General features: G+C 33.9%; 1 protein-coding gene across 5 annotated transcripts; it reads right to left on the bottom strand.

The window, feature by feature from the left end:
* Positions 1-547: 547 nt before the first annotated feature.
* On the bottom strand, positions 548-10,837 carry LOC118035598 (phosphatidate phosphatase PAH2). Of its 5 annotated transcripts, none has more exons than XM_035041210.2 (14): positions 10,601-10,837; positions 10,345-10,423; positions 8,697-10,190; positions 7,284-8,223; positions 6,268-6,575; positions 6,065-6,138; positions 5,543-5,627; positions 5,095-5,181; positions 4,900-4,972; positions 4,643-4,686; positions 3,909-4,037; positions 3,715-3,813; positions 3,230-3,364; positions 1,298-1,582 (listed from the first exon to the last, which is right to left on the bottom strand). In XM_035041210.2, the coding sequence occupies exons 3-13, from the start codon at positions 10,020-10,022 to the stop codon at positions 3,308-3,310; spliced, it is 3,222 nt and encodes a 1,073-aa protein (XP_034897101.1). In that variant the 5' UTR covers positions 10,023-10,190; positions 10,345-10,423; positions 10,601-10,837; the 3' UTR covers positions 1,298-1,582; positions 3,230-3,307. The 5 variants fall into 5 exon arrangements, with proteins under 5 accessions (XP_034897125.1, XP_034897101.1, XP_034897109.1 ...); XM_035041218.2 differs by having other exon boundaries at positions 10,671-10,836; XM_035041234.2 differs by lacking the exons at positions 1,298-1,582; positions 10,601-10,837 and adding an exon at positions 548-1,220 and having other exon boundaries at positions 10,345-10,548.
* Positions 10,838-16,789: the final 5,952 nt, after the last annotated feature.

Here is a 16,789-nt window from a genome sequence, read left to right on the forward strand (position 1 = left end):
TTTTGGGAGAGGAAAATATATTGGCATGGTGTTGTGCTCATAGGTATCTTTATTCATTATCCCATCCTAAACCTAGTTTTATATTCCATGGCTAATCTGTAAATGGCCCTCTTGCTTCGTTGTATTGCTTGCTTTACCCATTTTATATCTTGGAATAATCCTACAAGAATATGGAGTATACTAGAGGTGGGGAACTAGCAGGGAACAATACCTGTCAAGCCTTTGTCGGGAATAATAGCTAAAATAAGCATAGTAATGCCGTCGTAGATGAACGGATTAAAATTAAAATCCTCCTAAAAAAAGGAATGCTAAAGGTGGCTAGAGGGTACCTGACTGCCGGAAAAAAAATTGGAAGGTGATAGGTTATGATAAAAAAAAAAAATGGTAATTCTATTAAGTTGTGTTTGGTTAGAAAAAAAAAATATACTTAATCATAGAAACAGATATAAAAACAAGTAAATTTGTCTCATTTATAGTTTTGGAGTGAATATAAAAAGACACTTCTTCTTTATCTCCAGTACTTTTGTCCCATGTAATAAGCAATCGCTAAAAGTTCCTACTTTATCCACTGTAAGCTAAGCAGAAACACGTTTAAGATTACTTTAAAGAGATTCTCATTCTAAATGAAGGTAGGCGCGTTCACACTTTTATAATTAATTCATCCTGAGGACTTTGTTTATTCAAAACGTGCGGGATGGATTGTATATAATGGAACAAACCTTCAAGGATCTTCGCCATTCGACAAACAGAGTGTGAAGTCCCAGGAAAACACTTGTTATTGCTAAAATGGCGATCAAGACTTGTTGCTTTTCGGTGGATGGAAAACGAGTCATGAACATCGAGGACTTCAAGCGGTGGTTAAGAAAATTTGATGCTGACAAAGATGGCAAGATAAGCAGAAAAGAACTTGAAGATGCCATACCTGGAGGGTGGTTTACAAGGTGGAAAGGCAAGGCAGTGATACGCTCTGCAGACTCCAATGGCAATGGCTTTATTGACGAAAGTGAAATCGACAATCTGGTGGAGTTTGCTCAAAAATACCTGGGTGTAAAGATACTGCAGTTTTAGTACGCCTTGTAGCTCCGGCTTAATTTTTTACCTCTCCCCTGTAATAACTATTCTGGGGTCTCAATGGACTATAAATGTAAAACGAACAGAGTTACATTCATCAGTTAAAGCTTGAGCATTCCATAAACGGGCACGTACGTTAAGCTTGACACCTGAAAAAGCAAGCAAGAAGTTGAAGAGAAAACGCATGCTGCATGCAGGCAACTAGGTATCAGATCTGAACCAGTGATGACGAATGATGCTATCCATTGAAAAATTGAAGATTTTACATTTAAGTTTCCAGTCATTGCCTACCCTCCCCTTGGGATTCCAGTAAACATGTACGTTGATTGGATTACATTAATACTACTATACAAAATTCTAAATTTACCCTAGTTGAAACAGGATAATAGGTATAACAGCACCCATTTCAACTCTGTAGATCCTCCATAAATCCCTTTCAGGTCAACACTAACTAGGCGAGCCCAGCACAAAAGCATTACAGGGAGCCGCCTTTGGGATCGGTCTTGGGCACCTGTAATTTTCAAGTATGAAGAGATTATAAGAAAATATAGAAACACATGGCCTGACAATGAAATGTCTGCCAAAGCAAAGCATCTTTAAATCTCAGAAAACCAGGTCTATTAGCTAGGAGCAGGCTCTCACTTTCTAGACAAGAAGGCTTCAGACACCCTGCTGTGGTCTAGTACCAAGCCAGGATTTGGAAGCTTGAAATGTGAGGATCAATGGTGGTTTAAAGTTTCAACAGAATAAACAAGTGGGTCCTGGTAAGACGGTTTAAATCCTTTCATTCCTCCTTAAAAGACTAATCCTAAGCAACACATTTCAGTTTCCTGAAATTCTTCCAGATGAACTGTACTGACAGCTTTAGCAACAAAGGAGGCGTAGCTCCTTGCGGTAAAAATTGCTTGGTCTGCTGTCACTTTGACAAAGCAAGAGTACAGCAATGCATGCATCCTAAAATGTATATGGAACCAGAAATCAGGATCTTTGTAGGTTGCCTGGGTAAGGGCAGAAGAGAGTTTGAAGCCTCCTAATAATTATACTTGGAGCAGGAGAAAGATTTTTAAGCTAAGAAAGTTTTGCTCGGGATCAACTAGAGTTCACAGTAGGAAATGGTAATTCGATTCACATCTAGGGGACAACTGGCGTCCCCGTGGGCCTAGAAACAGATCTGGTGCAATGATGGCTGCTCATTGTATTCTAGTTATTTTTTAAAAATACTTATTTTTGCTTAAAAAAAAAAAAAAAATATATTAAAAAATATATTTTTTATTTTTTAGAATTTATTTTTAACATCAATATATAAAAACGATCCAAAAACACTAAAAAAAAAATTAATTTTAAAACCAAAAAAATCAAAATTGAAAGAACAACTGTACCATGCCCGCCAAACACCCCTTTAATGACACAGTGATCCTGATACTTCTAGTGGTGATGGTAATCTACTGAAACGCAGTCCAAGTGGAGTTCTCTTCTGGATACAGTGGGGAACTTAATAGATTTAAGAGCAGCAGAGTGAGTTGGCACAAATCTAATCCGGTGGTCCCTTTCAATACCAAGACATTCGTTTATCTCTTGGTGGCTATTCATAATAGATTGTCGACTAGAGCAAGGCAAGTCTTGATGGGGAGAAACATTAGCCCAACTTGTTCTGTGGAGATGGTGATGAAGACAAAGATCACTTACTTTTTTGTTGCTAGTTCTCTAAAGAAGTCTGGGCTTCAATTTTGCAGAAATGTGGCATGAACAGAGAGTGTGGACTGTAGATTTGAATTTAATTGGGCCAGATGCAATCAACCTAAAACGATCTTCCCTGCTGTGTTGGCTAGTTTGGCTTAGAATGCTACGGTATATGGAATATAGAGAGGGAAATAAATAGTAGAACATATGGTGGAACTTGCTCTAATCCTGCTGTTGTTATAAGATGGGTTAATCAGGTTGTTCATAGCAGATTATTTTACACAGCTTTGCTCCAGAAGAATAGTAAGCAGTATAAGCATATCGCTTTATGTAATAGTTGTTCTCTTTCTTGACTTCTGCATGGTTCTCTGTTTTCTTAACACGTTGTAAAGTTTTGTTGAGGTTAAGCTCCTTCTTAGTATCCTTTTGATTAATTAAATTCTCTCATTCATCAAAAAAGAGATTTCATGTAAATTACCTGAACACTCCATAATAAACATGGCCAAAACCCATATCAATAGTCAGAAGACGGGTAAAGTATCTCCAACTGACGCCATCATATGTCAATAACTGGAGGAGGCAATCTCCAGTAATTCCATGAATTAAAATCCTCCTGTTCCCAATGGAGAAAAAAACGAGACAGAAAATTAGTCACTCCATGGAAGATAACCAAGCCTGGAAATGCAGGCACAGCCTATGTGATGTTATCTGAGTTATTTGAGATTGCTTAAGCTAAAATTCAACTCAGATTAGTTGTGCTCATTGTAAGCTGGGAAGAAAAGAATTTATATCAATTTTCCCAGGAAACAAACACTAAGAAAACTTAGCCACCCCTCCAATGGCAACTGATGTGCAAAAATAGCCCAATAGTACAAAGCTCAATGCCTGACTAATTAGCTTGGTATGCACAATAGCTCCATAATTATGATGATCATCGAGTAGAAAAGGGACACGGAACTAAACCTGCTCAAATGATGTCATGGGTGGAAACATGCCATTCACAAGAGCATGAAGTGAAGTATATGATTTTGTGTCAACACGGCGGTTCACAGCAACTTCACCCTGCAAAATGTAAAAACCATCAGAAGGAAACTTTGTCATCATAGAATCAATAGCACTTACAGTGCCATCTTCCAAGCTCAAAGGCCTTGAATTACCTTCGGATTAATGATGAAGATTTTTCCCTTCGGGATTCCAACCTTGAGGTAGCTTATCTCATCAGTGTCTCTATTTCCAAAACCAGCATAGAAAGGATTGCAATCAGAAGGAAACAAAGCCCTGATATCCTGCAACAAGGAAGAAAGCATAAATTCACCCACTTCAGTGAAACTCTGTAGCCTATCAGGTGCCAGTAAAGATTTCAAAAAGTTTCTCAGGACTAGCAGGAAGTTAACTATAATGTAAGTAGGACCTCTCTCTCTCTCTCTCACGCGCACACACGAAGACAAGATAGAATGTACTATAACAAGAAAAAGCAAAGGAGAGAAAAGAAAAATCTATGCAGATTTTATGTTACTTGACATAAATGCCTAGAAAATTTAAGCTAAAAACTAGCTGTGATGTTTGTAACAAAATGAAATAACAAATATACCATCTAGAAGAAAAGGCTTCTCAGTTCATTACTGTAAGGCCGTCTTGCTTTGAACAGTTGGAAAGAAGAACAAAAGACTTTCCATAGAACAAAAGACTTTCCATAGAGCAAAAACTTCATTAATTTGTTCAAATTAAAAAAACACAAATAGATTCCTTTAATTTACTGTGAAACATCCAAAAGAAATCCATCAGAAACACAAAGCTTAAGTATGAAATGCTTTGTAGACCAACACAGCTGCAAGTAACAGACATGAGGATTTGAATACATCATGATAAATATGAATTGAGGAGAACTAACCTCCAAACATGCGATCTTGAATTCATGAGGAGCCCTTCTAATGACTGAGAAAGCAGAAAATATACTTAGTTCACACATTATAATCAAGAAACTAATTCATCACCAGAAAAATCAATATATGCTCATAGAACTAATGAAAGTTGCATTGTTGGATGAGTACAACTGAAGCCCAGAAATAAGAACAAGACGTGCATAGCACATTCAAGAACCATCTTTGCCCAGTTCTTAAGAAAATAATGCCAATGGAACCCAGTTACCTTCACGAAATAGAGAAGGAAAAACTCCATCGGGAGATATAACAATAGGACCATCTGGTAAAGCCTTCCCATCCTGAAAATCAGGGGTAAAAATTATCTAAGGGGGGAAATGAGTTGTTAAAACAAAAGACATTTCAGTCACACTTTCTTGGTCCTGATTTCTAATTTCAAAATGCGAGCTAACAGTCAATTCACCTGCTTAAGGTTGACTAGAAATTGTCTAGTATGATAGGCTTGAGAAATTGCACGTGCACTTAGAAAAAGTAATTGATAGCCGTTTTCCTGTAACAAACAAGAAAACAATTTTGGTCCACGTACGGATACAATTTACAACAATGCTTTCACTAATCATTAACCAAGTTGTATGTGACATTTTGCCAAGTTTTGGTTGCTAAAAGGAAAGTTGGCAATTTTGTATTCACGCTGCCAGATAAGGAACCAGCAAAACCAATCCAGAATGCTGAAAAAAATAAACTTGAGGGATAAAAGATGGATCTCCAGTTTAGACTGTAAGAAGCCAGCCACCAGTGTTTCCTATATTAACAGTGATGAGTGATGAGATGCAATATCGAACACTGCCTCAACCAATTAACATAATATGAATGCTATGCACTCCAGACACATAAGACGAGATATTACAAACCTTAATAGCACCAAACAAATGTGCAACGCCAATTTGTGACCAGTCTACTCCAACCATAGGCATGAACTGACCTAGAACATCCGATCTGTGATAACAATGTAAAATAAAGTGAGTCAGGTGCGCCCAAAAAATCACCAGCACCAGTGACAGTTTCAAGGAAGCATTTATGTAATGCAACTTGACTTCAAGACTAGTGAGAATGTACAAAAGTTATAGTAGGAAATGAAAAGAAAAGGGAGGGGGTTCTTGAGAGAGAAGTTTGCAACTAATAAATTAATGTTAAAGAATGCATGTGATACTACTTTATATTGCATGTGAATTAGTTTGTGGATAAATTTGGTAAATATCTCAAAGTAGTTACTTCCCAGTTCATGCTACAGAAGCTATAAACCTTAATTCGACGGTGTTCATGTAAGCACCATTTCATAAACATTAAAGAGAAAGATTCAGAACTTAAACATGAAACTTCAACTTATTATTATTTGGAAATGCAAAAGATGTAAGAAATCTTATTAAACTTGCCTTGTAATCGTCCCATCAACATCGGAGATCACTATGTGAGTGTTCCATTTCCAAAGATAAATTCTCGCATCAACCTGTTAAGCAGCATAATTTCAAGCAATCACCACTTGAAAATAGAAGGAAGGAAATTGGAAAAAGAAATTTAAAAGGCCTTAAAAATTGCAGCTTGAAAAAATGTGAGTATTAATGGAATGAAGAATCACCTGCTGCTTCCCCAGCATTGCAGTGGAAAACGTGAAGGTCACCACATTCCTCCCTTCCTTCAGATTCAAGGATGTCAGTTGTTCAGATGTTGGAGTATTCGCTCTTACCATTTTTTTGGTGACCTTAGGATTAATTGCACCGTAATCTTTATCTGTGTGAAGGTTGCAATCTGACATGTTCTCAGAGTCAGAACTTCTGGTATCATTTAGAGCTTGCTGTGGAATCTTCCTAGACCTTGATCTTTTGAAAGAGAAAGGCCAAATTCTCCAGCTTCCGCCAGAAGCAACAATCACTTTCGATGAATCCCCTACAAGAGATTTCTCAACTCAGTCAACAGGTATCATGCCTTTTTGTTCTTATATGTTTTCAACATCAAATAGAACGATCCCCATAACAGTGGGAGCAGCTACATCACATTGAAAGTAAAGAACACCAAATCTAACAAGAAGCATATCATTCTTCACAGCTGCAGGACCTATAGAAAATTTTTCTATGCCCAGCTTTTGAGAATCAAATGCTAGAGAAGCAGCTTCTTCAGCCCCTACCCCTTCATATAACAAGTGTTTGCAAATAAATATCTCTGCATAAAACACAAGGCATGTAACTCTCTAATGATTGCTGCATACAGAACCCTGAATGCCTCAAGTAATTACCAAATGAAAGCACTCTAATTTGTTTTGGAATTTGTTTTTTATTGGAACTATAGAAATACACCTATAATTAAAGAGGGGGTTTTTTTCGTTTTTGGAAGTTGAAGAGAATGTCATTGTTAAACTGAAAGTGAACAATTCCCAAGCAAAAGCAAAGTTAAAGAGGTTGTTGAATTGCTATAGAATGTAATAATGTCATTTTCTCTCTCTGTAACATCACATGTGCTTAATATAACAACTGAGACCCCATAGTAGAAATTTAAAAAATAAATAAAACGTTTTCATTTCAGAGCAGTGTCCAAACAACTTGCAATTAATGGAAACACATAGAAATGATATAAACATGAATATCCAAGTTCTCTTACCAAAAGTAGAGCTGGAAACAGCATTTTCAAGATCTTCTGAATTGTGAATACCTTCAATATTAGAATGCTCCTTTGCTGATTGGATTTCATTTTCTGTATCTAACTTCACACACTCTGACTCATTTGTTCTACATAATGTCTCCTCCAAGGATTTGGAAATGGAGTCTAGCGAGTGGCTTAAGGGAAAATGGATATCATTTGCATCCATGTTGTCAAAACGAGACCTCATGTTGGGTAATGATTCAACCAGCCTTGAGACTTCAGCATCAATAACACTATGAACTTTGGGAATGCCAATGGGACTTGATGTTAGCTTTGAATTTTCTTTCGAGGTTTCAAGATCAGCCAGTTTACTCTCTTGAACAAACTGGTCCGGGGATGAACAGGATACATCACTTGTATCAAGAGACCCATCCATTTCTTCATTTCTTTCCAAACAGAATGCAGGATCATTTTCTTCATCCTTTTCACCAAGAAAATTCGACTCGCACTGAGTCCTGCTTGGTTTGAGTTCATCAAGGTCACTGAAAATGAACTGCTCTTCCTCTGAACTCTCTAGGGCAGGAATGATAGCTGTTTTCGTTGGACCACAACTACCATAAAAGTGCTCTGAACCCCCAAATGAATCCACTGCAGATTGGGGTTCATTCCTGATAATTTCCTTGCTGTTATTTTTCACATCTTGTGTTTTTTGGCCTGTGTTGCTAAAACTCAAAATGGTACCAGTGCTCATTGACTCTAATTCTTCAGCCGAACCAAGTATAGGGTCAGCACCAACCATTTGAGCATCGGATTTTGACATTATCATTGGCACTTCAAGGTTCACCTTATCATGGATATGCACGCAAGAAGATGGATTTGTTTGATTAGAAAAACTGTTGCTAGCATCAATGTGTTCTGTCTCCAACTCAATGTCCTCAGTTTGCTGATTGAGCGTGTCCTGATGGAAAACTACTAATACCTCAGTGTCAACAAAATCAGAAGTTATGGGTTTATATCAATTACAAAAATAGATTAAGATACAGTTCAAGTATGGGGATGAGTTGGGCTGAGGCAAACAATTGTGGTGTTTGGAATGAGCTCAGCAAAGAAATGCATGAGCACAAGCTTGGCTAAAGCTTCATGGAACTCATGGGCTCGCAAGCCTGTGAGTCAAAGCTTGTAATGCTTGGATTGTTAAAAAATCAAATGAATTGAATTGACCTTTAAAGGCTAGCTACTGGCAAAGCTGCAGGTGCTATTTCCTAATGCTCACAGCAGTTCCTTCTTCCCTAAGCTTTAGAAAATTTAAGCATCATTTAAATAAGTTGCAAAATCCCCATTTCTTTGAAATATTTATTAAGAAAACTAATAATATTCACATTTTTCCAAGAGTTCTTTACAAGAAATAAATGGATTATGGAAGAAGATTACCTCAGGTAGTGGCTCAGCTGTCAAATGCAAAGTTTTGGCAGAAAAGTGTGCTTCCCTGGGTCCTCCACTAGCCAGGTACAGTGTTTCATGAGTTTGTTCAGCATAACAGTTCAGCCTCATTATTGAGCTCTCTGATGTCTCACAATAAATGAAGGATTGAGCTCTGGATTCACTCTCCTCCTCGGAAGTGGCATGATCTGGTAAAGAAGCATCTTTTTCATCACAAGGCTGTTTGTCACCAACATTCTCGCCTGGACACGCTTCAGGGACGCCCGAAATTTTTGACTCGGGAGCAGAGACCACAGAGATGACACCCTTAGCTTTAACATCAGGATCAGCATTTTGGGGACTAGGCTCATCAATATCTCTTGATAATCCAGATACTACCCCACATTTTTCACCCAAAACACTTTCAGCCATTGTGGAAGTTTCAGCAACTTGATCCATGCTACCTAAAGTTAACATTTCTACACTAGCTTCCACAGCAGAACACTCGAGGCTCATGAAGCCAGGTTGCAAGTCGTTTCCCGTCTCTACATTGTAGGAAACAGTTTCCTCAGCCAACATACAGCGGTCAGCATTGGTTTCAATGGCATCGTGCAAAGATGACTCCTTCTGGCTTTTGTCGTCAATAGTGGGCATATTATCTCCATTACCCTCCAATGCATCTGAAGCAGAAAACCTTGAATCATTATCTTTCCTAGGCTTAGTGGGGTCAAGATTAGTAGACCACCTCACCTCCAACAGATCAGCTGCAATCTCAGCACGCTCCAGTGAAGTCCTTGCCTTGCCAGCACCATCATCTCCCTCTCGGCAACTATCCTCCTTCAATGAGCCACGTCCAAAAACAAGCCCTAATATCCTTGAACGGCGGGAATTAGTCCTAGCCACAATACTCCCATTGGTTCCATCAAGCTGGTCGCCAGAATTCAACTGGTAGGCATCATAATTGCAACTTTTTGTCTTCACTGGCCTCCTAATTTTTTGAGATTTCTCATCCGTCTCATCACTAGAGGACAAAGGATATAAAACAGATTCCTCTTCATCTCCTTCTACCTCTCTGAGAAAAAAAGCTTCCCCTCTCCTATCAAGATACATGTGAAAATCTGCTTCAACTTCATTCACACCAACATTCACTACTTTCTCTCGCGCCTTTAAAACCCCTTGAAATTTACCAAACCGGACATACCAAGGAGATGACTTGAAGCTCCCATCTGGCTGTTCCACTACAATTATATCCACAGCTCCACCAAATGGGTGGAATGGTCCAGAGACTGTGTACACCCCTCGAGTGATATACCTTCCTAGTCTCTCCACGGCATTCATCTTATGATATTTTTGTATTCCACCTAGATCACGAATTCTCAACACAACACTCAATCATAACTCGTGACCCTGAGTGATGAGCCCCGAAAAATTGTGAGGCTTCTTATTGTTATAGAGCTCAAAACTTGACACCCTTATGAACCTTCAAGTATCAGCAGAACTTCAATTCTGATAGAACCAGATTGAAAACCAAGAATCAATCACCAATAACCCAATTCATAAAAAAAAATTGAAATTTCTATTGTTTCCCTAGCACAATACCGTGACTCGCAAATCAAACAAGAAACCCTCAAAAGCATCAAAGAAAACATTAAAAACCTACCAAATCCATCAACAGTCTAACCATCAGATGAACAAGAAAGTGGTCCAACGAATCCAGATATCAAAGCTAGCTGCAAAAACTGCACAAGAAATGGAAAGAAAAACCCAGAATAAGATGGAAGTCAAGAAGCCACATAAAAGAAAAGCAGGTGGCGTAATAAAAGCATATTCTTAAATAATTATTCGAATGTGCCAAACTGTAACTAACATTACAGGCAGATAAAAGACACAAAAAATCATACATATATTTTACTTACCAGTCTTTTTTTTTTCCCCAGTTTTACAACAACTATTCAACATTCCTAGAAATAAATTTTAAAAAAATACCAGGAGATGAGAGAAAGGGTCAAATCCCACAAGGGCCATCAGGCTTGGCGATCTCTACATGAGAGAAAGAGAGAGAGCTTGGAGACAGATGTCTGGCATCTGGATTTTTAAGAGTTCAGGTGTGGTGTTGTGTGTTATTTTAGGTGGGGAACTCATGGCCCGGGTTTTACTGCAACGCCTTTGGCAGTTATTTTATATTTTTATTTGTCTCTGAAATCCTGAACTGATCACGAGACACGTGCATAGAATGGAATGACTCGTGTTTGGTCCAAAATCTAATTCTTCCAAGACAACAAAAGAGGACAAGACACTGTTTTCACGCACGCAAGCTTATCTAATTCTAAAGATCAGGTCGTTGTTTCATCAAATTTTTTCCATTTCATCATTTTTTTAGTTTGGAAAAAATTATTTAAAAGATTATAGTTTATTTTTTGTATGGATGTAAAATAAAAGTAAATAATAAAATAATTTAAAATATAACAAAATTAAATATAAAAACTACTAAACTATAACTTGGTAATTTTCTTTATCTTTAGATCAATACTTATTTTTTTATCCATAAAAAATCATAATATATAATTTTTTAGTGCTACACTAACTGTTTATGTTTATAGCCTTATATTGTCTCAAATTTAAATATGGTAGTTTTTATATAATAATCATTAAAAACTTATATAATCATTAATTTTAGAACTCATAAAATTAATCGAGGTACATATAAGCTAACCCGAATATCTATTTTAATAAAATAAAATTACATGTAAGAAGGTAAAAATATAAATAATTAATGAATTTTGTATTTTAAATATAAAAAAATTAATGTATCCCTCTATTTTCATATTTTCTGTCTTAAATCAGTAATTTAAAGCTATTATGTTATATAAAAGAAAAAAAAACACGTTGTAGAATATTGATGCGTCGTGTGGATTGGTATATACGTTTGTGGGACATGAAATGCAGCCCATGTGACTTGTACGTAGATATGTGGCAACACGATGCAAGTTATATATACACACACACACCTTCTTCGGGCTTTAATTTAAAGATTATTACTCCATGTTATGGAAATCAACTCTTTATTTTATTTTATTTTGTTTTATTTTATTTTATTAGTTATATTCAATAATAATAATAAAAAATTAATACATACCATCAAACTAATTTACGATGTTATTGCACTCTTTGGACTCTTTATAAAAAGAGTAAATAGATTCCTGTACTTTTTGAACTTATTATAAGAAAATAAATAGATATGAAAAAATTTATGGTTCTTAGAAAATAACTAATAACAATTTATTAATTATTCTCTCACACATATTGAAGAAGAAATAGAGGGCACAAGAAGAAGAAAAAAAATGAAACACATGACACACATAAAATAATAAGAATATTTATACTTAAAATTACTCTTTTATTTATTTTTTAAAGTGGTTTCAATGATTAACTAATTTATGCTCCCAGCTGCTCATTGATTGCCATGAAATTTATCAGTATACTCAAGCAGGATAGAAAATTTCTAAGTGATTATATTTCTATAACTTGTAGGGAGTCATTAATTTTATTTTCTCTCTTGTTTTTATATTTATTTTTTAAAAAAATCTAAAAAATAATCAATAAGATACCATTAATTATTCTCTATTTACTATAAAATTCTCCAACTAATTCTCCCCTTTTCAACTGATTTAAGATGAATAATCTATATTCAAATTAGTATATTCCTTTGTCGAGTCACTTTTGGCTTCTATAATGTCTAACGTGGTCATTAGGGTGGTTGGTAAAAGAGCCAATGGTGGGTGTTCGGGTAGCAAGAAAAGATGATAATAGCGTGTTGCGGTGACAAAAGAAATACAAAGTAATAAATAATACCGGCGACATAAACAATGATAATGACGTGGTTAAAATGGTTAAATAATATTGTAAGTTGATATTTATTTATAAACTATTTTATGTTTTTTACTGTATGAATTGAATTTATGAATTAACGATAAAGTATATTAAATCAGTCAGTTTTCTTACAAAGTATTTCATATAAAACAAAAGAAACTAAATCTCAACAGCTACAAGTCAACATTTATCTCTATCTCTGGAAATATCTATGGAGATATAATCGTATATTTTTGTATTTTCACCTTTTGATCAGGGCATGGCACGGTAATTGAAGGCGAGACGAAAGTGACTTCATACGTCTCCTAGAAAGTTTGACATGGGAAGTCAGTTTTTTTTTTAAAAAAAAAAAAAAAACTGTGGTTATATACATTTTAAAAAATATATTTGATATAAAAAATATTAAATTAATAATTTTTTTTTAATTTTAATGTGTTGGTGTTGAAAATAAAAAAAAATTAATTTTTTTTTTCAAATTGTGGCTATATACATTTTAAAAATATATTTAATATAAAAAATATTAAATTATGTTTTTTTAGTAATTTTAATATACTGATATTAAAAATAAAAATATATATATTTTATATATTTATATATAAAAAAACATTTAAAAAATACTAGTACTTTATTTCCATACACAATCTAAAAATATTTTGGCAGGACGCATGGGATATAATTAAAATCAAACATGATGTGACGTGTTGGCACGCTTGTTTAATGTCACATTTCTGCTTTCAGATTAATTTTGATTGTATAGCTTAAAATAAATTAAATCTTTTTTTTTTTTTTATCTATTTCAACATTTAACCTAATATACTATTAATAACTTTTTGACAATATATATATATATATAAACTTATTTGTGTCATTATTTTAATTTTTATCATTTCATTATATAGGATAATCTCATTGTCAATTTTGTCATGGATATCATTTTGTTTCCTTATTGGTGCGAGATATAATACAAAAAGGTCAAAATAATATCTCAAAATTCATAATTTCCAGCTTAAAAAAGTAAAATATAAATAAATTGGACACCGTCTAAAAATAAATTTCAAGGTCTTACAACATTATTAAATATTTAAGAAAAAATAACATGTGTCCAACACAAGTAAAATGTCAAAAAATAAATATTAATCTTGTAGAAAATAAATAGATTAGAAAATTTGATTATAGATTAAAGATATTGTTAAAAAAAGACAATTCTAATTATAATGAAAACCATCAAAATTTTAATATTGTCCTTGTTTTGTTCCAGACGGAATAGGTTTACTTGAAACATCACAGTCAATATTTGGTACGAGATTAGCCGATATTATAAAACGAGGTGGAATTTGTTTTGTTTTATTTTGTTTTGTTTTTTTAGGGAAATACAAAATCAACAAAAATACTAAAACATAATGGTTTTTTCTGCGTTGATTTTCACTGTATAAATGCGGCATGTGTTGTTAAATTTTCAGTTTTTTTTTTTTTTTATGGATGCTTCCATGTAGTTTTTTTGTAGTCTTCTCATTTGCTTTTTTGTTTCTGCTCTTAAAGTTTTTATTTTTTTAATTTCATATATTTATATCATATTTTTAACTTTTTTTTTCCAAAAAATTATTTCATTTTGCATTTCTTAGCGTGTTCATAGTTTTTGACATTGTCCTATTGTCTACTAATCATTAATTTTATAAAATTAAACTATAATTATTGTTAAAAATAACTATTAAAAAAATATTTACCAAAGTTTACCCCCTTCTATATTTTTTACATATCAAAGCACACAGATCGATATGGAAAAGGAAAAAGAAAAAAGAAGAGAAAAAAATTGATGGAGACACTCCCTGCACGACGCGCTGTTATGAAGGGAAGCGCTCGCAAGATGATAACAACAGCACCAATAATAGCCTTTATTGGAGCTCAGAGGATACCACATAAGCCACCACTATGTGGCAGCTTTTACTCACATGCTAATACATGTGCTACACATGTCAAACATTTTTTTTTTCCCATTTTATTTAATTTTATCTATAATTTTTTATATATATATTCAATCTAATGTTAAAGTTTATCCCAACTGGGCACTTGCTTAGCCCAATAAAGACTCAGCTGGGGAGAGACAATGTTACGTGAAGAAAACAAAAAAAACAAAACAAAATGGCCACACCAACAGACCATAAGTGCAGCCTGATTGAACAAAGTAAAAGAGCAAAAATATACTCGCACCTTAAAATATTGCTGTCCTCATGTTTAACTACCACGTGTATACACACACACACATATAGAACTTCAAAGTGTTTGGGCATTTATTATGTTTTTTTTTTTTTTTACAATTGAAACTTCAATGTGTTTTGGCATTTATCCATATACATTTCAAAATACTATAATTTATCTTCCATTGTAAAAAAAAAAAAAAAAACATAACAAATGCCCAAACACTTTGAATATCAGGCCAGGCAAAAAATTGATAAGATTTTTAATGTGTTTGATTTGGAGGTATGGTAATTTTTTCAAAAAATATATATAACATCTTTTAACCACAAATTACATCTTTAAAATCTATAAAAACATGTTTTTTATTTAAAAAAAAATATAAATTATCTCTTATCCAAGCATACAAGTCTGGCCACTCAACTAAGACTAATAATAATTTATATAAAAAAATCCTCATGATTTTGATTTATTTTTCACTAATTTTTTTTTACCAAACCCACGGAAAGGAATCGAAAACCATGGCATTTGGTACCAGTTTTCAACAATTTATTGGTAAACCTGCCCATAGGCTCTGTGCCTAGAGTAAGTACATAGCCTAGATCCAACTCTCCATTGATGTGATTGTAAGAGTCAAGGCAAGTACCACTGTAATTAATAAGCGAGTCTTTTTTTTCTTTAGTTTACCCGGTATGTTTAGGATTGTATTAATGATAACAATTTAAAGTGTTTTTTTATTTAAAAATATATTAATATAAAATATTTTATTTTTTAAAAAAATTATTTTTAATATAATCACATAGAACAATTCAAAAACATAAAAAAACTTAATTTTAAATAAAAAAAATTAAAATTTTAAAAAAACATCATTTACACCATATTTTTAAACACTCACCAATAAAACTTAACTCTCTGTTTTTTTCTCTTTAAAAATGGATGTTGCACCGGCTAGAAAAAAACAAAAAAAAGGAGTAAATCAAACAATTAGTCTCTCTAGTTTTGTAAAATAAACTGAATAGCCCCTCTAATTTCAAAAAACTAATTAATTAATCGTTTTTATCCCTTTCATGCTTTTGTTTTCAATTTATCTTGTTTTTTAAGAAATGGAATTAAAGAAAAAACAGATAATACAAAAATATTGACGAGAAAAATACACTTTTTAATACCAAATTAATATTAAACTAAATATGGTCATCACTGATCAAGGAATTAATTAATTAGTTTTTAAAACTGGAGAGATTATTTAACTCGTTTTGTAAAACTAGAAAAAGTAATTTATAATTCACTAAAAAAAATGCACGCACTCCGTTAACTAATTTTGTTTTCAGAAAAAAAAAAAAAAAAAAACCCCAACGAATCGGCACGACTGAACAAGGACAACCTCGGCCAATGTCCAGATAAATTGGGCTTAAGAGTGGCTGTGCTTCAGCTAGGCTTGATTCACTTAAGCTAAGGGGCTAGCTAACATGCCAGCTAATTTAACAGGCCCCCTGTCAAGGATCCAGCTAATAATAGGATTTCTAGATACGGTCCAAGTTCCATCCTATGAAGTATGAACCGGTTGTCGAACCCAGCTAGAGGTTTGACCCATTTCCCACTAGAATTATTTTTTTATTTATTAAAATAATATTATTCTTTTTTAAATAAACAATTCACATGGTGTTGAGTTATGCCAGGTTTAAACTGGATTTGATCGAGTTATAAGTTCACTACCGAGTACATTAAAATTATCAAAATCAATAACTTTCCTGTTCAAATTGAAATTAAAAAAAAAAAAAAAAACTCGTGGTCACGAGTTTCTGGAATCAACTCACTCCAGCACTCCAGCAAGCGGGTTTAATAACTATGCTATAAATCGATAAAATTAGAGCAGAGACCCCTAATCAAACTCTAATCCCATTGTCATGTATAGAGTTTATTGTAGTAGCGTTGAAACGATATAAACAAACACAGATAAACTACAAATTAATTTTAGTCCTTGTGTTCATTTATCAAATCTTATCAAGCAAACTAAAATCCAAAAAGAAGAAAAAGAAAAAAGA

The sequence above is a fragment of the Populus alba genome, chromosome 14 (assembly GCF_005239225.2).
Source record: "Populus alba chromosome 14, ASM523922v2, whole genome shotgun sequence".
In the NCBI taxonomy this organism is placed as follows: domain Eukaryota; kingdom Viridiplantae; phylum Streptophyta; class Magnoliopsida; order Malpighiales; family Salicaceae; genus Populus; species Populus alba.

Bases quoted from the DNA above. Each gene is read 5' to 3' on its own strand.
- LOC118035598 (XM_035041234.2), bottom strand. From the start codon at position 10,022: ATGAATGCCGTGGAGAGACTAGGAAGGTATATCACTCGAGGGGTGTAC. The intron at 3,814-3,908 runs GTAATTCAAGGC...TACATTTTGCAG, and splicing joins TCTTCATCATTAATCCGAAG to GGTGAAGTTGCTGTGAACCG. The intron at 3,365-3,714 runs GTTTAGTTCCGT...CATTGGGAACAG, and splicing joins CCATGACATCATTTGAGCAG to GAGGATTTTAATTCATGGAA.